Here is a 27,866-nt window from a genome sequence, read left to right as displayed (position 1 = left end):
CCTTTGCTACTTTCTTGCGGTTTTGCAGGCGTCCTGAGCAGTCAGCGGTCGATCCTTTGGCAGAAGGTGAAGAGGGAGATGCAGAGGAACTCTGGTGAGCTCTTGCATTTGGTATCTGAAGAATTCCCCAAAGCAGAGACCCTAAATAGCCAGAAAAGGAGATTTGGCTACCTAGGAAGGAGGATAGGCTAGGTAGAAAGGTAAGAGCCTATCAGAAGGAGTCTCTGATGTCACCTGCTGGCCCTGGCCACTCAGAGCAGTCCAGTGTGCCAGCACACCTGAATCCAAGATGGCAGAGGTCTGGGGCACGCTGGAGGAGCTCTGGGCACCTCCCCCGGGAGGTGCAGGTCAGCGGAGTGGTCACTCCCCTTTCCTTTGTCCAGTTTCGCGCCAGAGCAGGGCTGGGGGATCCCTGAGCCGGTGTAGACTGGCTTATGCAGAGATGGGTACCATCTGTGCCCATCAAAGCATTTCCAGAGGCTGGGGGAGGCTACTCCTCCCCAGCCCTGACACCTATTTCCAAAGGTAGAGGGTGTAACACCCTCTTTCTGAGGAAGTCCTTTGTTCTGCCTTCCTGGGCAAGGCCTGGCTGGACCCCAGGAGGGCAGAAACCTGTCTGAGGGGTTGGCAGCAGCAGCAGCTGCAGTGAAACCCTGGAAAAGGCAGTTTGGCAGTACCCGGGTTCTATGCTAGAGACCCGGGGGATCATGGAATTGTCTCCCCAATGCCAGAATGGCATTGGAGTGACAATTCCATGATCTTAGACATGTTATATGGCCATGTTCGGAGTTACCATTGTGACGCTATACATAGGGTAGTGACCTATGTATAGTGCGCGCGTGAAATGGTGTCCCCGCACTCACAAAGTCCGGGGAATTTGCCCTGAACGATGTGGGGGCACCTTGGCTAGTGCCAGGGTGCCCTCACACTAAGTAACTTTGCACCCAACCTTCACCAGGTGAAGGTTAGACATATAGGTGACTTATAAGTTACTTAAGTGCAGTGGTAAATGGCTGTGAAATAACGTGGACGTTATTTCACTCAGGCTGCACTGGCAGGCCTGTGTAAGAATTGTCAGATCTCCCTATGAGTGGCAAAATAAATGCTGCAGCCCATAGGGATCTCCTGGAACCCCAATACCCTGGGTACCTCAGTACCATATACTAGGGAATTATAAGGGTGTTCCAGTATGCCAATGTGAATTGGTGAAATTGGTCACTAGCCTGTTAGTGACAATTTGGAAAGCAGAGAGAGCATAACCACTGAGGTTCTGGTTAGCAGAGCCTCAGTGAGACAGTTAGTCATCACACAGGGAACACATACAGGGCACACTTATGAGCACTGGGGCCCTGGCTGGCAGGGTCCCAGTGACACATACACTAAAACAACATATATACAGTGAAATATGGGGGTAACATGCCAGGCAAGATGGTACTTTCCTACATCATGTGATCCACCCGCTCCCTTCAGAGGTTTACCTAACAGATCACAGTAGTGCTAAATGAAATCAGAAAGATTGTGGCCGTGCAGAGGTGTGAAATCAGGCTGTCTTTTATTTGTTGAACTTTGGTTCTTTTTAAAGGATATGACTAGGATGACAAGAATGATTAGAGCAGGTGAATCTATGAAAAATACGAATGCATTTATAGGTAACTTTTTTATTATAATTTTATAGTTTGTGTGTTTGTGAGTTTGTTATGTATGTGTTGTGTTATGCTGTGTGTATGTTATGTAATCTTTCTATGTTTTGGTTGTATGTTTGTTTGTTTTGCATTTTATGTTATCTCTGTAAATGGTTTGTGGAGACTAGTGTGACAATAAAGTAGCTCTGATCTCAAAAGTTCTTTTGTGCTTAATGTGCTTAAGGGGATGTATTGAAGGACTTCATTTATTTATTTTCTCAATTGAGTGCTAATTGGTTATTACTCACTCTAATGTTATGTGCTATTTTGTATGTGTGCATTGCATCTGTGTCAGGGTTTTACAGTGAATATTAATATTTGGTTTACGGTACTTTTACCTGTTTGCTTACAGAATTTTGCCAACTAAGGTCTTGATTTGGATTTGGAATTTAGCACACAGGTTATTCCGTCACAAATGTAATAACTACCCTGTCCACTTTATTTCAAGCTCCATAGAATATAATGTAACTGTAATAGTGGGGCAGGCAGAGTATCCTTCAAGTTCGTGAAAGAGTAATGTTTCCACAAAACTCTAGATCAGGCTCTAAGTGGCAATGGAGTGTAGCATCTGCTATATGGACGTGAAATGCAAACAATGGTGTGTGTTGTTGTTGGATATAGCATGCTTTTGGATACTGATGAAAGCCCAAATATGCTAGATCAATGATTTGTTGGATGCTTGTTTTAAAATGTTAAAGGTTGCCTCCAGTGCACTGATTGAGGTTTATGATGAGTCTTGGGTTTGTTTGGTACAAGCGTTGATAAATAGCTCTTCTCTAAATCAAAGGTGTTGTATAAGCATGTTTGATCTTAGACATTCTTGTGGAAGAGAAGCAGGGTACACATTGCAGTTGAAAAAAGATCAGAATTGTAGTTTTAGAAGAACCCAACCCGACCAGAAGACCAATCATTATGAATAAAGCATGATTTGGAGATTTATGAGTATTGTTGGTACACCCGAATCCATTCACAACTGGCCATATTTGTGGGAAAATGCATAAGGAGAGGCATTGTAGGTCCAGGCATGCAGGGAAAAGCAGATCAACAAAACAAGTTCTAATGCCCAGCCCCACTAGCTACATGTGCTCCCATTCCATCACAGACCAAAACAGTGGTGAGCCACCAATACAGCTGGTGTGGGAAACCTAACAATCTCACTCTCCTCTCTCCAAAGTCATGTGCCAGACCATCTTGCTCCCTCAGAAAATCAATACTGAAGTTGTGATAGATTAATCAATAGTCGTCCCTAACCTTTTGAGACCAGAAGTTGTCAGATACAAAGGCCCTCATTCTGACCTTGGCGGGCGGCGGAGGCCGCCCGCCAAAGTCCCGCCGTCAGGTTACCGTTCCGCGGTCGAAAGACCGCGGCGGTAATTCTGACTTTCCCGCTGGGCTGGCGGGCGGTCTCCTTCAGACCGCCAGCCAGCCCAGCGGGAAAGAGGCTTCCACGATGAAGCCGGCTCGGAATCGAGCCGGCGGAGTGGAAGCTGTGCGACGGGTGCAGTTGCACCCGTCGCGTATTTCACTGTCTGCGCAGCAGACAGTGAAATACATGTAGGGGCCCTCTTACGGGGGCCCCTGCAATGCCCATGCCAGTGGCATGGGCACTGCAGGGGCCCTCAGGGGCCCCGCGACCCCCCCTACCGCCATCCGGATCTCGGCGGTCCGACCGCCGGGATCTGGATGGCGGTAGGGGGGGTCGGAATCCCCGCGGCGGTGCAGAAAGCTGCGCCGCCGCGGAGGATTCAATGGGGCCGCGGTACACTGGCGGGACCCCGCCAGTGGTGCCGGTCCGACCGCGGCTTTACCGCCGCGGTCGGAATCCCCATTGGAGCACCGCCGGCTTGTCGGCGGTGCTCCCGCGGTCCTCCGCCCTGGCGGTCAAAGACCGCCAGGGTCAGAATGAGGGCCAAAATGTGCTCTGAAACCACTAATTATAAATGGCTCATAGCTCTCTAAAACACCTTCTTACCCTCATATTTCGCTTAAAAAAAACTATACAGTTGTCCCAATTTAAAGGTAGGATTATCAGTCACCATTAAGCTTCAGTATTCTTGGGGAAACTGTACCTTCCATGATGGATGGACAAGGTGGTCACAGATGGAAATAATGCCGCAATGAGATAACTATGCTAGCTTTTAAGTTAGAGGAGGACTTATCTCCCGGGTCCCCCTCAGTTCTCCCTTAGAATCAGTCTTTAGATTTTCCAGTGGTGCCCTAATAGCAAGAATGAGAAAAATGGGTCAGAGTAGGAAACTATTGGGGGACAACAAAGAGCCAAACATGATCCAGCAGAAACAATGAACAACTCCAAGGTATTAGTGGCATCTCTCATCCCTGCAGCCCTGTAATCTTAACTCTCCCCAGCTGTGGAACAGTTGAAACAGGTGATCATGTCAAGGCCTCATTAGGCAATCCGACCAGGAGCAAGGGTGGATGGCAAATCGCAGCAGGGAACAAAGAATGATGAGGGCATCCAATAGAGAAAGAGATACAAGTAGCAAATCAGTGTGGTGCATGGTAGGAACAGGACGCAGCTTTTCCATAAATCTTAGTTATTCAGCAGCTTCAAAAGGATGAAATAAGAGCAAGTTCTCCTGTTGCCACCAGAGATCCCATCAACACCATACTGCAGCCCCTTCCCCAGTGTTGGTCCAGGAGAAGGCCCTGCCTTCCATGGTAGAAAGTCCCATGTTAGGCAGCCTTTCGGTCCTCCTTCATTCTCTTCTTGTTCCACATAGCTCTTTATGTCACGTAACCAACTTTATATATCAATAGGATATTGTGTGCCTTCTATACTTTGATACATGCAGGCTCCTGTCAAGCTCAAAGGGGAAAGAAAAATGCCTGAGTTACATGCTGTCACAATAAAGCAGGTCACCCTTTACAAACAAGAATCTCAGCACACTCAACCAAAAGTGTGTTTGCTTCAATAGCTTTGTTAATTAGAGTGATGTTAGCAAGCATTTGCCTTGCAGTAACATAGAGAGACATGCACACATACACTCTGCCTTGTTGCCTTGAGTCTACAGTGCAAAGAGATGCTGGGGTTGGACATGAGCATCAGCATCATCTTTTTCGGTAAAGTGGCATGGCTCTCCCTCTACCTCAAGGAATGTTCTACACCAACTGACAATAAAACACACTGGTCTAACATTGCCCTAATTCCTTAACTGGTGTTTGTTGTGAATTAAATACTGCTCCATTCAGCCAGTCTGTTAGGACTCCTCTTCCTTAGCCTTCTTCCTTCTCCCATAAAATAATGTCCTCCCTCCATTAATTTCCTCCCTCCTTTCTGCTGGCTCCCTTTTGTATCGCTTTCATATAGTCTCCATTAACTCACCTTATTTCCACCTCACCCAACCAGTCATCCATCTGTATCCAATCTCCCGTCGCCTCACCTACCATGTTCCCTGTTTAGCCTTACAAAATCTCTTCCTCACTCTGTTATCCTGTTTTGTCTCCCTTTCTCTTACCATCCTCTTGTTCCTCACCAGTCCTGTAGTTCCTGTCTCTACCTCAGTCTCTTCCTTCCTCTCTCCTACCTGAATGTAACTATATGTTTTTTGCCACTGGTGGCCCTCCGAGGCAGTTGTACACACCTGCCCATAAAACTGTAGCCAGCAGAAACTATGGAGGTGGTGCATTCTCAGCCCAATGGAAAGCATCCAACAATGCATTTCATGAGTTGGTTATATTGTCAGGATCAAGTCTCGCATCACTGTAGGCCCCCTGCATGTCAAAACAGCACATCACTCTGTTGGGAATCACTCTTCACTGTGGCTGTAGTCGCCCATTCTATGTCTGCAGAGTTCATGATTCAGCATGCGCTACAGGTCTCTTATCTCCTGGCCCAGCTGCTACTCCTGAGCTAGCCTGCGTTTACCTCTGGACACTTCTTTTTCGGTTTTAGGTCCTGTCACCTCCCATCTCGCTCCTACCAAAGCAAATGACAATGCATTTTCACATCCAGCGATAATTTGTGGATGGACTCTATGGAGTAAAGACCGGAAAGAACATCCCCCCCCCCACACTGCAGCCCCTAAAATGTATATTGAGCTCACCTGGTCCCCGTGAGCTTGATTGGATTGTGATAGAAAATCTGCAGGCCCTGCTGCTGGCTGGCCTATACTCATGGAGCTTAGAAGACTATATCTTAGCCCCCTGAGATATCTCCGTAAAAAAAACTGTTGTCCAGAGAATTTATTTTTTGATTTGTGTTTTTGGATCATTAGAGTAGTAATTTAACATTGCTGATCCGGGCCAATTTTTTCTGGTTGTCATTTTTTAAAAATGGTAGATGTGTTGCAGTGATGATGTGTTATTTCAGGAACCAAGTGACCTATATACTTCATTTTGCTGTCGAAACATAGGCTTTGGGAGTCAAGTAGTCTTCTAGAGACAGAAAATAACCCCTTAGAGCAACCCTTCTGCCATTTTCCAAAACAGCAGCTATAATAGAGGAAGAAGAGACATATATATAAATTAAACAAATAATACATTGTTCAAATCTTTTGTGTATACCCCAACCAATGTTTATGATCTGATTATGAAAAAAAATGTATCACTCCTGTGTTAGGCACATTTTCATAGTTACTTTATTCGCTTGTGGTAAATTTACAGAATGTTGAACATTTAAGAAGAGCATATCGCCAGGGTCATCTTTTTGTAGCACAGGTTTTGCAAGTACATGTATGTGTAAGCTCTGTGGGTAGAGGCTTAAGAAATTTTGTAGGTTTTAGCACACCATCAATATCTTCCTAACCAAATTCACACAGATCCTTCTCTACTTATCCAGTATTGGATCTTCCATAGTTTCACATGCTTGAATCATTCCCCATTGTCGACATGGGAGTCCCACAGTACCATACCTTAGCAAAATGCATCATTATCATAGGCCTTAATGGCAATGAACAGTGTCTTTAACAACATATCCATGTCCTTTTGTAAAAGGGACTAAACTTGAACTATGGCCAATCAGGCCACAGCACCCTCTAGAAAATTGTCATGCGAAAGGAGTCTCCCTGAACTCTGCTCAGTTTTTCAAATTTCTTGAGCTTACTTTATCTTCAAAATGTCTGACATCTCTAAAAAGGGTTTATTTAGCGCTTGCAAATCCTGTTGCAAGAAGCGACTACATGTGGAAGATACACATAAGGAGTGCCTTTACAGCCTTAACCCAAGTCATCAGGTGAAGGATCGCAAAATTTGTAGAACTTTTTCTACTAAAACGCTAAAGGACAGTGAAAACAGGCTACTTCTGTGGCTACAGAAGAGCCAGAGTCACACTTCTGACAACGAAAGCGATGCTTCTGAAAGATCCAGGAAAAGAGCGAGATCCTCTGACAGACATTCTGAAGGAGTTAAGAAGGCCTTCAAGTCGCATCATAAAGTCCCTGCCAAGAAGGAAAAAAAAACATCATGTTTCCTCAGACAAAGCCTCCTCTCAGCCTGCTACACCGTCTCACAAAACTGGAGACACACATCTGTCAAAAAATCTGTCGATGACGTCACCGTCGCCGGCACTCTTGTCGCCAACTACTATGACTGTCTCGTCGACGAGACCATGGGCGGCAGGCATTAAAACAAAGATAGCCGTTGTCGCGCCCATTCCGTTGACAAGAATTTGTTCACTGTCAACGGTACCATCGACGAAGGCACCACTGATAACAACCACTCTGGTAGCAGCACCTCCGTCAACAGCAACAACGACAACATTGGCGAGAACTGAACCGCCGGGCCAGTCGACAGTGATATTGAAAGTCTAAAAAAAGACAATTACTCTAGAATTTAGTTCACCTAGCAAAGTCTCTCCCTATCCTCCATCACATCTGTTTGATCTGGAGGAATCTAAAGATGACGAAGGACCGTTCGGGACTGCGCATAGTCCATCTGAGCTTCTAGTTAAATACCAGGATGATGACAAAGATGAACTTTGAGGAAGATAACCCCTACTACCAACAATATTACACTCCTCAGCACAAGTCTCTCTATGAAGGTTATGATTACCAAAAACCACAGGACAATCTACAGATACCTACCTTGCTGGTGCAGGATCTGCAGACAATTTTACAAGACTACAAAAGGTTTCCGAACATGGCATCGACACACCATCTCAGCCTGTTGCACCATCTACACCTCCACCTATACCTCCCCCAGTAACTCCTAGAATTACACCACGATCAACAGTGGCAGCACTACAGAGAGATGACCCTCATAAGAAGAAAGAGAAGGAGAAATTCAGGAGACTATTCAGCCGCAAAGTGAGTGGGATGATTATCTAATTCCCACACCTTCACCTCCGCATCCAACAGATTCACCGCCGGAGGACATAGTTGGATTCCATAACCCAATGGATAGAACAGCTGACAGATTCCATCTCCCAGCGACAGTCAACAAGCCGATTGCTTCCTTTATGATTTCAAGGAGCAAATAAGGAAGTCTGTTAAGGCCATCCCCATAATAGACTTCATCTGGGAAGAGGAGATTAAAATTATGAAAAACCCGGTGACAGTGGTACCGGTGCTGCCCAGAATAGACTAGAAATACTTAGGCCCCTGATGGGGCATGCTTAACGGTTATCCAAAACCTGACTGTTATCTCACAGGTAGTTCATAGACGATCTAAACATCCTCTCCACCACCCCCCCCCCCCCCCCCCCATCTCCACACCACCGGACAGGAAGATGATTAGATAATGTGGGCAAAAGATTTTCCATCATATCTGCCACTGTGGTGCGTGCTGTGAATGCTCTAGCCATTTTGGGCCGCTATGACAGGCAGATGTGGTCGACATCAGAAATGTAGTAGACCTCACCCCAGAGGATAAAAAGCCTGAGGTAATTAAAATGCTGTAGGAAGGTGAGCGCACCTTCTCTGCAGTAATTGATTGCGCTCTGGATATAGTGACATCAGGCCTTTGCCAGTTGGCTGGAGCGGCAGAGGGCAAGGATGTCTGAAGTCAACATTGTTCAGACCGGAGGTGCAGTCTAAGGTCCTTGACATGGCTTATGAGACATTTTTCGGTAAACACATCAGTGATGCTCTCTTAGTCGTTAAAATGGACACGGATACAGCAAGATAACTCGCCACTCCAATATAAAAAAGCTCCCTTTCGGGGAGTCAGTGGAAAAAGATTTTCATCCGACTGGGCCTACCAAAGACCTCAATATCTGCCCTTTTAGTCACAATATAGGCTGCCCTACCAAAAACAATACCAACAGCATACTACAACTGCCTACACTAAACAAGGCCCCTGCAGAAAACAGCCCTCTCAGTCTAGAGACACAGGTCGCAAACAGTGACCTCTATCAGCCACAGCAACATCTCTCCATCCAGTGGGTTCAAAGATTTCCAGACACTTACATCAATAGAAACAAATAACAGCGGACAGATGGGTCTTAGAACTAATAGAGTATGGCGATACTCTGGAATTTACAGAAACACAACCAAATTACTCCCCAAGGGGAGCACACATCCCCTGTCATCTTCACTTATTAATAATAGAAGCCCTCATCATGCTGGCAAAAGGAACAATTGAGAGAGTACCCTTTTCTCAAAGAGACATACACTCCTATTCCAGATTATTTTCTGCTAAAAACGAAATCAGGCGAATCAATGCCCATCCTGGACTTGAGAAGACTGAACAAATTTCCACGCAAACAGTAATTTTGGATAGTCATGACTGTATCCTGTGATCTTAATTTGTCAGCAAGAACTTCAGGAGTCAAATCAGCTGAGAACACAATAAGTGGCTCATTCTTTTTGTTAGACTGACAAACAAATTCTGTACATTCTCACTAGAAAAATCTTAATTTCATTATTGTGGATCAATACACTTTCGTCAATGTTGACCAGTATTTCTCTGATCTCACTGAGTGTGAACTCATAGCTAGCATGCAAGAGTGACTTTAAAACTTAATTTGCTTATTCAAAGAGTGCAAACTTAACTGAAGGCTGGCAGCCACGCTGCTGCTGGGAGCTCTTTGTACATTCATATGTTTGAATGTATGCACTCATGCAGTTTGGGTAAGCATACAAATCAGCTCCAAATACATTCACCACGCTGTTTTGATCAGCTACTCGGCTGAAAACTTTATCTTGGAAGAAACTAGCTGCAGATAAAATCATGTTTGCCCTTTGAGCCTCACATGCTCTGTACTTTGTTCTTTGATCAGTCCCTTTGGCCCTTGTTCTGGATAAAGCACAGATAACACATCCTCTGCTTTCTGATCAGTTGTTGGAGGTGGACAAGGGTAGCCATCGCTCTTTAAGTTGATGGACATTGGGTTTGGTTGTAGTTGCTTTCTCAGAAGACTCAGATTCTTGTTGTGATTCACTGGTTTCTGCTATTTTTTTACATTTTCTTCCAGGCTCTTGTCCATTGTATACAGCGTATAGCACTTGTTGTTACAATGATAAAATATTTGAACCTCTTCACCCATCAGTTTCATTTTTTTGTCAACTTTGTCTTGCCGTATTTCTGCAGCATCTCAAGTTCTCTTCAGTTCAGCCGCATTTGTAGTTAGTGTTTCTATACTGATGAGTTTGGCATATAACACAGTTTTCTTTGTTTAAGGAGCCTTCAGATTTTGTAATTAGCAACACTCTGTCAGGAGATAAAGATCCTCCACTACCACCTGCTTTACTCATGTTTAAAAATCTGCATCAACAGAAAACCTCAAACAAAAACAATATTCAAATAAATTACCAATATGATGTCTAAAACCTATTATCATAGAGCAGCCATTTTGAAAAATGGCGGAATGGTTGCTCTAAGGAGTTATTTTCTGTCTCTCTAAGACTACGTGACCCCCAAAACCTATGTTTTGACACCAGAATGAAGTATATAGGTCTCATGGTTTTTTAAATATTACATAATCACTGCAACACATCTGCCATTTTTAAGAAGGTCAGCCAGGATTAGTAATATCTACCCAAGCTAAATTACTTCTATAATAATACGAAAACACAAATCAAAAATGAAATTTTCTGTACAACTATTTTTTTACAGAGGCATATGAAGGGGCAAGGACGAAATGGAAGTTATGAGTTCATCTAAATTAAAAAAAAAAACTTTTCGTCTTGATCTAGAAATACCTTTAAGGGAAATAAAATCACAGACACACAACCCTCAGATAATCCTCCCTAGATCTGCGCTAACCAAGACATCAGTATAAGCCAGCATGAGGAAAATGTAAGGAAACTGGTGGACTGAGGGACAACTGATCAGGCTGTGATGCACCCAGTGCTATTTAAACCGAGGGACAAACATGTCATAACAAGCTTTGTCTATCACCTCTGTCCATTGATTGAACCTTCAAAGAACACTTGTAAATATTATAGTATAAATCTCAATAAATCCCAGAGTTCGCTAGGACAATCCAAACCCAGTCCCATCTAAATACCACTGGCCACAGGGACAATGTTACTAAAAAAAAAAAAATCAACCACCTGGCCCATAAGCGCTCTAAACCAATTGTTTCTCATCTTCACTCCAGAAGTAGTGTGCACTGTCTGGTTTTCTTTGTATATTTTATTTAATATTCTACTTTTGCTTATGTGAAAGTGTATTTCCTGTTCTTAGCAGAAATAACACTAGCTGGACATATATTTCATGTTTTCTATACAATAAATTATGCATGCTTTTTAGGATATTGAACACTCAACCCTGCTAAACATTCTTTGTTTTTAGCTTTCTTCTACAGAAGACCAGTCAACAAGACACAATGAAGGCACGGACAATTTAAAGATTTCAATTGCTCTGGAAAGTGAGGGTGCTTCTGATGAACCATTGATTTTTCTGGATTCAAGTAATACTATTGGGTCTCCAGAATCTGGTCCACAAAATGTAAACCAAAGTCCATCTTACAAAGCTGTTACAACTACTTTATCAAATATGTGTTTGCTTGATGTGAGTATTGAAGATTTCTTGCCAAAGTCGGCCTTGCAGCCCACTACCACAACTGTACATGATTCAGTAGTAGATGAAGCTTTACAAGACATTGGGTCAGATCTTTCCAACGCTATTAAAGGAGACACAGAAGATGCTTCCACTGTGCAACATTGTGACTATGATTTTAAAACAGTCATTAGGCCTGTGATTACACAACTGCCACAGGAACACAGACAAGTTGGTGAAAATGTGTCTGACATGGCATCTTCAAGACCTTGTTCGAACCGTCATAGTCATGCTTCTGATGCCAGCATAAAAATAGGAGAGTATGTGTCAAATATAGACATTTCACAGCCGCATTCAAATAAACATGGGCATGTCTCAGATTCCCATATCAAGGTCGGGGAATATAATTCGTCAATTGAGCCAAGAAGGCCTCATTGGAATTTACATGGCCACGTCTCCACTGCTCATATCAAAGTGGGTGAATATGCTTCAGATGTACAGCCCACAAGACCCAGATGGAATATTCATGGCCATGCCTCACAAGCCAATATTAAAATTGGTGAAAATGTTTCTGACGTGGTGCCTTCACGACCTCGATGGAGTGTTCATGGCCATGCATCCAATTCGAGTATCAAAATTGGAGAAAATGTGTCTGACGTGGAATCATCCCGGCCACGTTGGAACTTACATGGCCATGCAAGTGAGTCTCACATTAAGATTGGAGAACTAGTTTCTGATGCGGAGGAAGCAAAACCTCGGTGGTGTCCTTTTGGCCATGCATCTCAGTCAAGCTTTCAAACTGGTACTTTCTCACTTTCAGAGGAAATGCCTTTCAAACCACACCATAAACAAATTGAGGGGCGATCAGGCAACTCTACAGTTCAGAATGTTTTATATGGTGGCCAGTCTAGTACACCTAGAATGAATGTGCCTTCAAATTCAACAGAAGGCAGAAAAGAATATCTGCAAGACAGCCTTCCAGCTGATGAAGTGCTCTTCCCGTTACCCACTGTCTGTACTGAAGTTCAGGATAAAAAAGTTGTACAAGGTAAATTAACACTGATTACCAGGTAATGTAGAAACAAAGGCTTCTTGATCTATAAGGAAATTATTCCCATGCCTATGTTCGTATATATCACATGGACATTCACATTTATTTGAAGAAAGTTACATGGTTAGTCACAGTTATTTGAGTGAATGCAAGAAAATATTCACTACTTTGGTAAAGTTGTGTCTCCAGATTCTGGATACACAACTTACCAAATGTTATTTCATACCATAAAATGAACACACTGTTGCAAGTTTTAATCCTTGGTAGACCTACATTATATTAATTGAAATGTTACCTTTACTCAGTATTATGTTTACATTTTAACCTCTTCAGTATCCTTTGAACATTTGCAGTTTTCTGGCGCAAATGTGCCCTAGTGCATAGAAATGCTTACAACGTAAGAAAACTGCAGATGCAGGCAGCCTCTAATTTGTGCCTTCAGATGCCAGTGGAATCCATTGGGACAAATTAGTAGCTCCATATGCCGTTTTGTGTCTCTAATCCTGGGAAATAGTTGAGAATAATGATCAGATAACCACAATCTTCATTTTTCTCCCACTCTGGTCATCAAGAGAAGTAATGTAGGTGCCTAGATTTCTTAGGGAAGATAATTTGCTGGACTTTACAACATGTATGAACTGGTGTTTGTATAGGGCACACATGATTTCATAGCAATGGCATGCTGAACAAGGGATGTGAGTCCTGAGACAAGATTTGTGATCATTTACAGTGAAGCAGAATATTAGGGGATACAAATATGGCTCTTGGACGTGGTGTGCGTACCGTTCCATTCTGAAATGGAAGCTGCTAGGAGCACTCCTGGTTATGGGGTTGTTGTTGCAGATGCAGGGTGCATAGATGTAGAAGGCCTTCTCTCTGTTTTTTTTTTTTTTTTTGCATTTCCTTGTTTCTACTCTGGCAGGGATCTGGTTCATGGTGTTGGCCTTTCTGCCGAGGTGATTATTTTCTCAACAAAGTGTGCACAGTGTCCTTATTGATGGCCTTGTACATGATGCAGCTGGTCTGTAAGATGATGCAGATTTGGGAGAGGAAGCTGGTGTAGTTGAGGTGAAGTGATCATACTCTTTCAGACCTCTGAGTATTGGTCCAGAATGCTTTTCACTGCTGCAGATGTAGCATCGGGTAGGCTGTTGTGAGGTATATTGCCTTGATCCACACAGGAGAGAAGTAGGGCTTGTTCTAACGTCGGTTTCAGATATAAAAAATGTCTCTTGTTTCAGAAGGGGTAGCTGGTATTACTGTGCCTCGGTTTTCCTTACAATTAATTATTTTATTGAGAGGTCTGTGTTGCAGGAGAATCCAAATGAGTTTGCTTTGGTTGTCAACTGATGGAGGGGGTAAAGCCTTCCAAGTTAATTTTAGACAGTCACACTTGAAACTGTGGTTGTTTGGAGCTGATAGGTAGAAGGGTCATCCTGTCTTGATCAGACTGAGGTTTAGGTAAGCACTTAACATCAGTTCTAGATAAGAACAAGGCAGCTTTTGAGTTGCAAGATGTTGTCATCTGCGGTGATTTTGAGGTAGAGTTGTGTGCATCTTTAGTGTTTTAGTGGATGCTACTGTCTGAGTACAGTTGTCACAGTTTCTAAGTAGACATGTCTGCTTGGAACCATGAAGTTCCATTTAGGCACTGAAAATTATGAGAAAGGATAAGCAGCCTTTGTTAATTCCATGGGGAATGAGGGACATCTGTGATCTTGCAACATTTGGGGTAGTTGGTGGCAGTTGCCAAGCTTGGTGTATCATTGTAGGATTCTTCCTGTGGTGCCCGTGTGGGCTTGCATGGTGTGGATCGGTGCTTGGTGATTACTATGGCAAAGGCTTCAAAGAAGTAGATTAGAATTGAGGCTGCAGGACAAGGAATGCATTATCCGCAACATACAAGACAAAGTGGTAGTTCTGTAGGAGGTTAGTCTTGCTGAAATGGCACAACATTGACTCCCTTATCAGTGATTTCTTTTTTTTTTTGCTGAAAAGTAGGTGGGAGATAGGAAGGTGACTCGAGCCAGGGTTGACTTTTTTTAGCCAGCGGAGGATCAGCCATGTCTAGAAGTCATCTGTGAAAGTACTATTTATGAACAGAAGTGTGTACATAAATTTGCTAGAGATGGTGTCAGGTTTGAATTTCTTTGCCCTAAAAATAAATTATGACCAGTAAAAGGTGTACAAAATTTGTGTAAATTGCCTTCACATAATTACGCAATTTTTTTGAAAAATTACCCAAGATGGAAAGCTATAATTGAGTGCTATATTGTAGTGCGAAATGCATCTTTGCATCCTTTTATCATTTCCCTAAAACCAAATAGCACATAGAACAGAAGAGGCATAAGCAACAGCCCCTCGTCTTCTGGATGTTCGTTTCATCGCATGCTTGTATTAAACTTTTGCTGTGAACGGCTCAAAACTACATGGTTTGGTGTAATGACATAATTCCAGAAATTTCATGTAACAAGCGTAACACGAAATTTCTGAAACTATGCAATTTCACTAACATAATTTGCATTTATCCCAGGCCTACGGATAACCTGATCTACTGGTTTGGCCATTGCTGTGGAATACTTCGAAGTGAGGCCAAGACAAAATTTTGCTTTAGGCAGAAGTCTTTGTGTTGGGCTCCTCCATAGTTTCCTCAGTATATAATTTTCTATGCTTACTTGATTGTTGTGCCTCATTGGCTAAAGATGTCTATTGCTAGGACTTATCTTTCCTACAAGTTCGCGTGAGACACTGGAAATCTCTGTAAAATACATTTAAGGGTTTTCAAGGCATGCCTCTTTATAGTGAATTAATACTCAAAATGATGATACTGCACATATTCTTAATGTTGGAGCCATTGGGCGCAAAAATTGTAAATCTGATAAAATCAAATGTATCAGTGCAGTTGATCTGTGGTTTTATGGCTTCATTTGCCCACATGCATGTTGAATCTGATGTTCAGATGTCTAATCAGGTTTGTAAGAAGCTGGCTCTCCATAGGGTGCACTAAAAAGTAGAACACCATGCAGAGAGCCCAGTGGATCCTCAATGGATTTGCAGAGGCAACAGTAGATAGTACTAACGCTCTATTTTTTGGTAGTGTGGGTTGAGCAGTTAGGCTTACCAGAGGTTAGTGCTAAGCATTTGTTGTACTCACAGAGGTGATAAATGAGACACACTCAAAGATTAAATCTGAGACTAATTTAGAAAAATAACTGTGTATATATGTTCGATGGCATGTGTAGCTGCAGATACACATGCTTTGCACATCCCGCCATCTAGTGTTGGGCTCAGAGTGTTACAAGTTGTTTTTCTTCGAAGAAGTCTTTTCGAGTCACGAGATCGAGGGACTCCTCCCATTTCGGCTCCATTGCGCATGGGCGTCGACTCCATCTTAGATTGTTTTCTTTCCGCCATCGGGTTCGGACGTGTTCCTTTTCGATCCGCGTTTCGGTTCGGAAAGATAGTTAGAATCTCGGAAAATTCGACGGTATTGTTTGCGTTCGGTATCGGTTTAGTTACAACAGATCAACACCGATATTTGGAAGAGCTCCGGTGGCCCTTTGTTTTTTTTTTCGATCCCCCGTCGGGGCCTGGTCTGCCCGACCACGTGTCTCTTCAAGGCTGATGGAACGGACCCCATTCCGCTTCTGCCCCAAATGCCACAACAAGTATCCTTATACAGATCAGCATCTGGTCTGTAACTTGTGTTTGTCTCCAGAACACAGAGAAGATACTTTTGAAGCCTGTCGAGCGTTTCGGTCGAGGAAGACATTAAGAGATCGAAGAGCAAGAAGACTGCAAATGGCGTCGGCGCCGACAGGACAAAGAGACTTCGAGGAGGAAGAAGAAACCTTCTCCATCCAGGAGTCGGACTCGGACGAGCTCGATTCCGAAGAAATGCCTAAAACCGTGAGTAAGACGTCGACACACAAAACTCACGACAAGACCACAAAAGCCCAGGGGACGCCACCGCCAACAGGCCATGGCTTAACCCGAAAAATAGGTGACCGATCATCGGCACCGAAAAAGGGCACGCATGTGTCGAAGTCATCCGACTCCGGTCGAGATACCGGCACACAGCAACCTCGACCCCGAGACAGCGGGTCCGAGCAAGTTCGGCACCAAGAGGGCGGACGCCGAAAGTAAAGAAAGTGTCGTCAGAGCCGAAAAAGGCTACCGAAAAGGTTTCCATTCCGAAACATCCAGCCTCTGATCCGAAATCAGGTTCCTACACAGAGGAACTGGGACTGTCCTCACAAATGCAAGGACATAAGTTCGGAAAAGAACTAGAGTCAATGGAGCCAGACTACACTCAAAGAAGGCTCCACATCCAAAAGGACACAGGGAAGATAAGTACTCTTCCACCAATTAGGATGAAAAGAAGACTTGCCTTTCAAGAAAAGGACAAGCAGCCACAGGCAAAGGTGGCAAAACAAACAACTCCGCCACCGTCTCCACCACCATCAACCCACACATCACCGGTAGCCACTCCACCACTGATGCAATCCCCAACTCATACTGGAATGAGTCAGGATGGTCCCGACGCATGGGATCTTTATGATGCGCCGGTGTCAGATAACAGCCCAGACTGTTACCCAGCGAGGCCGTCGCCACCTGAGGACAGTACAGCCTACAAACAGGTGGTGTCAAGAGCAGCAGCATTTCATAATGTCACCTTGCACGCAGAACCTATTGAGGATGACTTTTTGTTTAACACACTGTCCTCCACTCATAGCCAATACCAACGCTTACCTATGCTACCTGGAATGCTAAAACACTCAAAACAGGTGTTTCAGGAGCCCGTGAAGGGCAGTGCCATTACTCCAAGGGTGGAGAAAAAGTACAAGCCACAGCCAACAGACCCTGTATATATTACACAGCAATTAACACCAGACTCTGTGGTAGTAGGGGCAGCTCGCAAGAGAGCAAACTCTCACACCTTGGGAGACGCACCACCTCCAGACAAGGACAGTCGCAAATTCGACACTGCAGGGAAAAGGGTTGCAGCACAAGCGGCCAACAAATTGCGCATTGCCAATTCGCAAGCACTGCTGGCAAGATATGACAGGGCTCATTGGGACAAAATGCAGCATTTCATTGAACACTTACCCAAAGAGTTTCACAAAATGGCACAACAAGTGATGGAGGAAGGACAAAGTATCTCAAATAATCAGATACAGTCAGCAATGGATGCAGCAGATACAGCTGCTAGGACAGTAAATACAGCAGTAACCATAAGGAGACACGCATGGTTGCGTACGTCAGGATTCAAGCCGGAAATACAACAAGCCGTGCTGAAAATGCCTTTTAACGGACAGCAGTTGTTTGGGCCGGAGGTGGACACTGCTATCGAAAAACTTAAAAAAGACACTGATACGGCCAAAGCCATGGGCGCACTCTACTCCCCACAGAGCAAAGGCACATTTAGCAAAACATAGTTTAGAGGGGGGTTTTGAGGACAAACTACAGAACCCACAACCTCACAAACAAGGCCTACTTATCAGAGCCAGTATCAGCGGGGAAGTTTTCGGGGACAATATAGAGGGGGACAATTCCAAAAGAGTAGAGGGAAGTACCAAAGTCCCAAAACTCCTCAAAACAAGCAGTGACTTCCACGTCACAAATCCCCAACACATAACACCTGTGGGGGGGAGACTAACCGAATTTTACAAACATTGGGAGGAAATAACAACAGACAATTGGGTCCTAGCAATTATCCAGCATGGTTATTGTATAGAATTTCTCAAATTCCCTCCAAACGTCCCACCGAAAACACACAATATGTCAAAACAACACATGGACCTTCTAGGACTAGAGGTCCAAGCGCTGCTACAAAAAGGAGCAATAGAATTAGTACCAATTCAACAGAAAGGAACAGGAGTTTACTCTCTGTACTTACTCATACCCAAAAAAGACTAGACTCTAAGACCTATATTAGATCTCAGAACATTAAATACCTACATCAAATCAGATCTCTTTCACATGGTGACATTACAGGACGTAATCCCACTGCTCAAACAACAAGACTACATGGCAACACTAGACCTAAAGGATGCATATTTCCATATACCAATACATCCTTCACACAGAAAATACTTAAGGTTTGTATTCCAAGGGGTACATTACCAATTCAAGATGTTGCCATTCGGAATAACAACTGCGCCAAGAGTTTTCACAAAATGCCAGGCAGTGGTAGCTGCACATATCAGAAGGCAGCAAATACATGTGTTCCCGTACCTAGACGATTGGTTAATCAAAACCAACACACTAGAACGGTGTTCACAAAGTACGTCATAGAAACCCTTCACAAACTAGGTTTCTCAATCAATTACACAAAGTCACACCTTCAGCCTTGTCAGACACAGCAATACTTAGGGGCGACAATCAACACAACAAAAGGGATTGCCACTCCAAGTCCACAAAGGGTACAAGCATTTCACAATGTAATACAGGCCATGTATCCAAAACAAAGGATACAGGTCAAGATGGTGATGAAACTACTAGGCATGATGTCCTCATGCATAGCCATTGTCCCAAACGCCAGATTACACTTGCGGCCCTTACAACAGTGCCTAGCATCACAATGGTCACAGGCACAGGGTCAACTTCTAGATCTAGTGTTGATAGACCGCCAAACATACATCTCTTTTCTATGGTGGAACAATATAAATTTAAACCAAGGGCGGCCTTTCCAAGACCCAGTGCCTCAATACGTAATAACTACAGATGCCTCCATGATAGGGTGGGGAGCACACCTCAATCAGCACAGCATCCAGGGACAATGGGACACTCACCAAAGACAGTTTCACATAAATCACTTAGAACTACTGGCAGTATTTCTAGCGTTGAAAGCATTTCAACCCATAAGCCACAAGCACATTCTTGTCAAAACAGACAACATGACAACAATGTATTATCTGAACAAACAGGGAGGAACACACTCGACACAGTTGTGTCTCCTGGCACAGAGAATATGGCATTGGGCGATTCACAACCACTTTCGCCTAATAGCACAGTTTATTCCAGGGATTCAGAATCAGTTAGCAGACAATCTCTCTCGGGATCACCAACAGATCCACGAATGGGAGATTCACCCCCAAATACTAAACACTTACTTCCAAAGATGGGGAACACCACAAATAGACCTATTTGCAACAAAAGAAAACGCAAAATGCCAAAACTTCGCATCCAGATACCCTCAGGATCAGTCTTAGGGCAATGCGTTATGGATGAGTTGGTCAGGGATATTTGCATACGCTTTTCCCCCTCTGCCACTCCTTCCATATCTGGTAAACTAATTGAGTCAAAACAAACTCAAACTCATACTAATAGCACCAACTTGGGCAAGACAACCTTGGTACACAACACTACTAGACCTCTCAGTAGTGCCTCATGTCAAACTACCAAACAGACCAGATCTGTTAACTCAACACAAACAACAGATCAGACACCCAAATCCAGCATCGCTGAATCTAGCAATTTGGCTCCTGAAGTCTTAGAATTCGGACACTTAGACCTTACACAGGAATGTATGGAGGTCATAAAACAAGCTAGGAAACCAACTACTAGACATTGCTATGCAAATAAGTGGAAAAGATTAGTCTATTATTGCCATAATAATCAAATCCAGCCATTACACGCATCTGCTAAAGACATTGTAAGCTACTTACTACATTTGCAAAAGTCAAAGCTAGCTTTTTCATCCATTAAAATACATCTTACCGCAATTTCAGCTCATCTGCAAATTACGCACTCAACTTCATTATTTAGGATACCAGTCATAAAAGCGTTTATGGAAGGCCTAAAGAGAATTATACCACCAAGAACACCACCAGTTCCTTCGTGGAACCTCAACATTGTCTTAACACGACTCATGGGTCCACCTTTCGAACCTATGCACTCATGTGAAATGCAATACTCAACATGGAAAGTTGCATTTCTAATTGCTATCACATCTCTAAGAATAAGAAGAGTAGGTGAGATACAGGCATTTACCATACAAGAACCATTTATTCAGATACACAAGCATAAAGTAGTCTTACGAACAAATCCTAAATTCTTACCAAAAGTCATATCACCGTTCCACTGGAATCAAACAGTAGAACTACCAGTGTTCTTCCCAGAGCCAGATTCTGTAGCTGAAAGAGCACTACATACATTAGACATCAAAAGAGCGTTAATGTACTACATTGACAGAACAAAACAAATTCGAAAACAAAACAATTATTTATTGCTTTCCAAAAACCTCATACAGGAAATCCAATTTCAAAACAAGGCATTGCTAGATGGATAGTTAAATGCATTCAAACTTGTTATCTCAAAGCAAAAAGAGAACTGCCTATTACACCAAAGGCACACTCGACTAGAAAGAAAGGTGCTACCATGGCCTTTCTAGGAAATATTCCAATGACTGAAATATGTAAGGCAGCCACATGGTCTACGCCTCATACGTTTACCAAACACTACTGCGTGGATGTGTTAACAGCACATCAAGCCTCAGTAGGCCAAGCAGTACTACGGACATTGTTTCAAACAACTTCAACTCCTACAGGCTGAACCACCGCTTTTGGGGAGATAACTGCTTACTATTCTATGCAAAGCATGTGTATCTGCAGCTACACATACCATCGAACGGAAAATGTCACTTACCCAGTGTACATCTGTTCGTGGCATGAGTCGCTGCAGATTCACATGCGCCCACCCGCCTCCCCGGGAGCCTGTAGCCGTTTCGAAGTTGATCTTGAACATTTGTAACTTTGTAAATATATCACTTTAAACTACATTATGTACATACATATTCACTCCATTGCATGGGCACTATTACTATAATACACAACTCCTACCTCACCCTCTGCGGGGAAAACAATCTAAGATGGAGTCGACGCCCATGCGCAATGGAGCCGAAATGGGAGGAGTCCCTCGATCTCGTGACTCGAAAAAACTTCTTCGAAGAAAAACAACTTGTAACACTCCGAGCCCAACACTAGATGGCGGGATGTGCAAAGCATGTGAATCTGCAGCGACTCATGCCACGAACAGATGTACACTGGGTAAGTGACATTTTCCATATATATATATATATATATATATAAAATGTCACTTACCCAGTGTACATCTGTTCGTGGCATGAGTTGCTGCAGATTCACATGCTTTGCACATCCTGCCATCTAGTGTTGGGCTCTAGTGATAGCTGTGATGAGCAGTCACGACTTATCTAGGAGGAGTGTAAAGCACTTGCAATACCACAGCAGTCACACATCAACTTATCTCACATGAAAGGAACCACACAGTGTTGCAAAAATAAAGGTACTTTATTACAGTACCACTGAACTAGATTACTTATAGGCAATCCCCCAACTGGAGGTAAGTACACACTATATATACACACAGGAAGTATTAGAAATTAGTATCGAAAAAACAACAAGCATTGGCAAGAAATAGCAGAAAATAGCTGGGGCCATATAGGGAGGGCAAATATACTAAGATAGTGGAATGCAAAGTTAGATCCCCCCACCCAAGGATGTGGAATAGTTAGAAGGTAGCTGGGAGAACTCCGGACCCCAAGAGGTGAGTACCTAGATGACCCCCAGCGACCAGGAGAGGAGAGAGGTAAGTTACCTGATCTTCCCAAAGACTAACAAGGGGAGTTGGAAAAGGAACTTGCAAGACCAGGACCAGTAAGTGGATTCCCGTAGAAGAGGATCTGCAAAAGAGGGAGACAGAGTCCAGTCCACGCCGGAGTGTCCAGGTGGAGCAGGAGCCACCACCCACCCTTTTGTGGATGAAGATCCAGGTTGATGATGGAAGATGAAGATCAGCTGTGGACCCCAGGAGATGCAGAAAGGTCCTTGGAGTTATGCGGAACATGTCCCACGCCAGCAAACGCAAATCTGGGCAGAAGAGGATTTGCATAGAGGAAGAGGACCAGCAAGGACCAGCAAGGCCCTTTGAGGGGAGTTCAGGCTGACCTCAGCAGTCTGGAGCGCCAGCAGACAGTAATTTTCCCCACAGGCAACCCACTGGCAGCAGGCACTGTAAGTTGCAGTGAGGCCATGTCAGCAAACCTTGGGAGAAGTACCGTGTCGCTGGAGCAGCAGAGGAAAGACTGTCCTTGCAAGGATGGATTGCCGGAGGCCGGGTATACTTGGAGCCTGAAGATCCCTTGGAGTAGGAGTCTACAAGCCTTGGGTGCTGCAAGAGTTACGGTGCACAGGGATTCTGTCCTGCAAGGAGCGGCAAGGGCTCACTGTCTCCCAAGTCAGACAGAAGTCAGGAGAAACAAGGGGACCACTCAGCACCACCACCTGTGTTTGAGGATCCCAACAGCTGGACGTTGTTGCCTTAGGTGCCTGCGGATGCAGGGGAGTGACTCCACTCAAAGGGAGATTCCTTCTTGCAGCTAAAGTCTTGCCGAACCCAGAGGATGCACAGCTGTGGAAATGTTGCAATCGCTGAAAGGAACCAGAGAAACAATGTTGCAAGGCGAAGGAGTCTCGGGAGTTGCAGGCTTGTTTGGTTCCTGTGAAGTCCAGCAGCGGTTCCGGTGACCAGGAGCAGAAGAGGTTAATGCAGAGGAATTAAACATTTTCTAGCTATCGCGTCAAGAATTTTAGATTCTATTAAGGACACGGAGGCAAGGATTATGTTTACTCTTTACTTTACTGACAAAACAGCAGCCAATAAAAAACGAGATAACTTTAAATTACTATTCCCATGATGCCAAGTCCACCAATCACGGCCACACAATGACCCCATAAATAGTCTGTCTACCGTAGTCTGTCCTCTTTCTTTGCAAATCCAACCTTACGATGAATTAACTTGCCACACTTGAGAAGAAACTCCTTGTGACGTGTGGGACCAACACTTCACTCCAACTAGAAAACAGAACCGGAATCCAACTCTTGATCCGAAAAGATGACACTTATGAATTTGTGTTAACTGATCCTGTGAAAATGAAAGAATAAACTAATATCCATGTATATTGAAGGGAGGGTCAACATTTTATAACATGGCTGATGCATGTACGATAAATTGATTATAAATTCTTACAACATTTTCAATAATGATTAACGGGTGGGATAATCCTCACCCCGTGTCCTTAATAGAATCTAAAATTCTTGACGCAATAGCTAGAAATTTTTTTATTTGATGTCAGGACCGGAGGCTTCGGATTATGCTAGTTTAAGGTCTATTTACCACTTCTGACACTACATCAACAATAGGTTTGTGATAGAATACCTTAAAGGTAGAATCATTTGACCATTCCGCTGCAGCCATAATATCTTCTAATCTAGCTCCAGTAGCAAAAGCTTTTGAAGCCATGGCTCCTCTAACAGAATGAGCTCCAAATATACTTATATCAATACCTGCTTCTGCTAATAACCATTTGACCCAACGAGCCAAAGTTGATGCAGTGACTGGACGAAAAGTTTTTTTTAAGGAAATCAACAATTGACCGAAAACATTCTTTTTGAATTCACGTGTGCAATCTTCATACACCTTCAAACATTGAACAATACAGAGCTTCCTATTATGTGGAAAGGAGGGATAAGACATACATTTTGACAATGTTTTAGTACGTCTAGTAATGGAAAAGGATACTCCCTCCGGAGTAAATACCCTACCTGATAAATCCAGAGCTTTAACATCTGACACTCTTCTGCATGACAACAGGCATAGTAGCATTGTCAATTGTGCCGATAATTGCTTACAAGATAATCCTTCATTATCAGGCCAATTTCTGAGAAAACGTAGGACAATATTAACATCTCATAAGGAAGTATATTTTGGTTGAGGAGGTTTAACCATACGGATACCTCTAAGTAACTTACAAATCAAAGGGTGTTCACCCACTGGTTTCCCTTGAATATGAGGATCTCCAGCAGAAAGGGCGGAGCGACAATTATTAATTGTCCTATATGCCAAACCCTGGGATGCCAAATCAGAAAGGAAATTGGCTATGACATGAATTTCTGACCCCAGGGGATCCACACTCCTTGTACTGCACCAACATAACCACTTCCTCCAGGCCTGTTCATATCTTTTCTGAGTAGAAGGGGCCCAAGACTGGGATAAGAAAAACATTGCAGATTGCAAAACTCCAGGCACTTGCCATCGCCGCCTGAAAGTCTCCATTAACCAACAAGCCCTGCAGAATTAGTGGGTGAAAATTGTTCAACGGGTCTGTGAGAAGGTCCACAGACAATGGAATGTTCACCCGAAAGTCGCAAGATAGAATCATCGCAGAAGGGAACCAAGGTTGAGCACTCCAAAGCGGAGTCACCTGAATGACCACCGAGCGTTGGCGACGACTTGTGCCAGGACGTGAGGAATCATCACGAAAGGAGGAAAAGCATAAAGAAGTTCCCCCGGCCACAGTTGCAGAAAAGCAACTGTCCCCTTCGACTGAGGGTCCGGTTTCCAACTGAAAAAACAAGGAACCTGATTGTTCAACTGGGAGGCAAATAAATCCATCTGACACATCCCCCAACGTAGCTGAAGCGCTTGAAATATTGGCGGGTTGAGCTTCCAGTCACTGCCATCTCGAAGGAAGCGAGAATTCCAGTCCACTGTCGTATTGACACGACCTGAAATGTATTCCGCTATTACTGAAATTTGCTGATTGAGGCAATAATGCCAGAATTCCTTTGCTATCTCCGCTAGGAGACGTGATCTGGTCCCCTCCAGGCGATTAATGTATCTGACCGCAGAGACATTGTCCATCCGCAGGAGGATACAACAATGAGCCCGGCGAGGGGCAAGAGATCTGATGGCAAAGGCTCCTGCTAGGAGTTCCAGACAATTGATATGATATGTCAGTTCGCCCGGGGACCACCGACCCCCCCTGTCTCCACAGGCCCGCATTGTGCTCCCCAGCCCCATCGGCTGACATCCGACTCTATTACAACATCTAGGCTGGAAGGAAAAATCGCTCTGCCATTCCATGCATCCATGTGAGAGAGCCACCACGACATCTCTGTCTTGGCTTCCTCCGACAGGGGAATCAACTCTGAGTACTGAAGATCCTTCTGAAGATGAAGAATCTTCAATCTCTGAAGGGCCCTGTAATGCAAAGGACCTGGAAAAATCGCTTGAATGGACGATGCCAAGAGCCCAACTAGGCGAGCTAACGTCCTCAATGATATAGTCGGAGAGGCAAGTACTCCCCTCAACTCCTTCTTGATCAAACTCCGCTTGTTGATCGGAAGAATTAGCAAGGCTTTCATTGAATCCATTTGAAAACCTAAGAATTCTATATTCTGAGTTGGCACTAAACAAGACTTCTCGGAATTGATGACGAATCCGAGATCTTGCAATAATTGTATTGTCCAGTTTAGATGAAGCAGTACTAGCTGTCTGTCCTGAGCCATAATAAGGATGTCGTCTAGATAAATAATCAGACGCACCCCTCGTTCCCTTAAGAACTGGACCACTGGACGCAGAAGCCTGGTGAAACACCAAGGAGCTGAGGATAGACCGAAGGGAAGGACTTTGAACTCGAACCAATGGGAACCCCATTGGAATTGTAGAAAACGTCTGTGAGGGGCAAAAATCTGAACTGATAGGTAAGCGTCTTTGAGATCCAGACGCAGAGGGAGACCCACATTCTCCTTGGGTTCTCCATGTTGTAAGCAAGGTTGTTGACTGCTCTCACCCAAAAACTCTCTTTTGGCAAAATTTGTCAAAGGCTGGGTAAAAGGTTTCAGGGCCTGGATTAGTGCCCAATAGTCTTGCACATGATGCCCTAGTGCCTCCACCAGTCTTTCCTCCATCTGATGCTCCAAAGGCATCTCCTGCAGCTCTTGATACTGCTCGTCGTCATTGGCGTAGTACGCCATAATAGAGATGTAAAATATTGGAGGAGTTAACAGGGGGCAATAAATCCTGGGCAGGTGAACAATGTAATTTTTTGAAACAGCTAACAAGCTGTATAGCCGGTATTAATTGAGTGGAGGGAGCCACCTGCTTGTAAAAATATACAGTGTATACTGAATCAAAATGCCCCCTGAGCAAATCTCTATATGTATTGTTAGAGCCCCGTCGGGCGAAATGCGGCTGTGCAATTTGTTAAGACAAACTGTGTGTGCCGTCTGACACGCACTCAAAGCTGACCGGAAAATATCTTCCGATCGGCTCACAGCGCGTGCGCGCTAAACGACACAGAAAGAGGACTGCGTCCTCTTTACAGTGAGCTCATGCTCACTAAACGGCCTGCTCCCGCTCCACGCTGGCAAAGGGAGAAAACCAAATAAAGCAATTAAAGGAGAACGGAGCTCCTAATAGAAGGGATACTTTCTGAAAAAATGGAAGCGCTGATAGTTATGATCGCGTTCGCGCTTTAAACATATTAACATAAACCAATTCAAGCACAATTACGCACGTCACTTAACTGGCTGCTGGAGCTGCAAAGAAAGAGGACGGACTATGGCAGACAGACTATTTATGGGGTCATTGTGTGGCCGTGATTGGTGGACTTGGCATCATGGGAATAGTAGTTTGAAGTTACCTCGTTTTTTATTGGCTGCTGTTTTGTCAGTAAAGTAAAGAGTAAGCATAATCCGAAGCCTCCGGTCCTGACATAGAATCCTGGTGGTGTCTTGCATGTCAAATCTGGGGACCATCTGCCTAGTAGTCCCTAAATAGCCTCAACGGCGGGGCTTGGTCATTATGCAGGGTGCCCCCCCTATCAGAGGGTGTCACTGACTTCAGTCACCTGTCCTGATAAACCAGATGCTCCCAAGGGCCTCTGCACATCTTGTTTCTAAGATGGCAGACTCAAGTGGCCATCTGGAAGAACTCTGGGCACCACCCCTGGTGTGGTAATGGACGGGGGGTTGTCACTCCCCTTTCCTTTGTGTGATTTCGCACCAGAGCAGGCACTGAAGGTTTCTGGACTGTTGCAAACCAGATTAAGCAAGGAGGGCATCAAGTGTGCCCTTCAAAGCAAGCTGGTGGCCTGGGGAGGTTGCCCCTCCCTAGCCTTATAACACTTATTTCCACGGGAGCGGGAGTTGCATCCCCTCTTCCACAGGAAATGTTTTGAATGTTTAGAATCATGCCACCAATACTGGCGTTAGGATCGAGGCATGATTCCGAAATATTTGATACCAAACATGCCTATATTCGGTGTTACCATTATGTAGCTGGACCACAGGTAGTGAGTGACCTGTTGCCAGTACACGGGTAAAAAGGGTTCCCTGCACTTACGAAGTCCAGTGCATTTGAACTGGAGT

At 44.1% G+C, this 27,866-nt stretch overlaps 1 protein-coding gene across 3 annotated transcripts in view; it reads left to right on the top strand.

Annotated features, from left to right (window-relative positions):
- The window catches only part of TUBGCP6 (tubulin gamma complex component 6), a 518,646-nt gene that overhangs the window by 274,321 nt on the left and 216,459 nt on the right, over positions 1 to 27,866 (top strand). For all 3 annotated transcript variants that reach the window (XM_069229637.1, XM_069229636.1, XM_069229638.1), the window contains exon 17: positions 11,376 to 12,630. In XM_069229637.1, the coding sequence (XP_069085738.1) occupies positions 11,376 to 12,630 (1,255 nt within the window). The remainder of the gene's footprint in view (positions 1 to 11,375; positions 12,631 to 27,866) is intronic.

Source organism: Pleurodeles waltl, chromosome 4_1, assembly GCF_031143425.1.
Source record: "Pleurodeles waltl isolate 20211129_DDA chromosome 4_1, aPleWal1.hap1.20221129, whole genome shotgun sequence".
NCBI classification, from domain to species: Eukaryota; Metazoa; Chordata; class Amphibia; order Caudata; family Salamandridae; genus Pleurodeles; species Pleurodeles waltl.
Note: the sequence above shows the minus strand (reverse complement) of the source record. Positions and strands in the feature narration are given on the sequence as shown.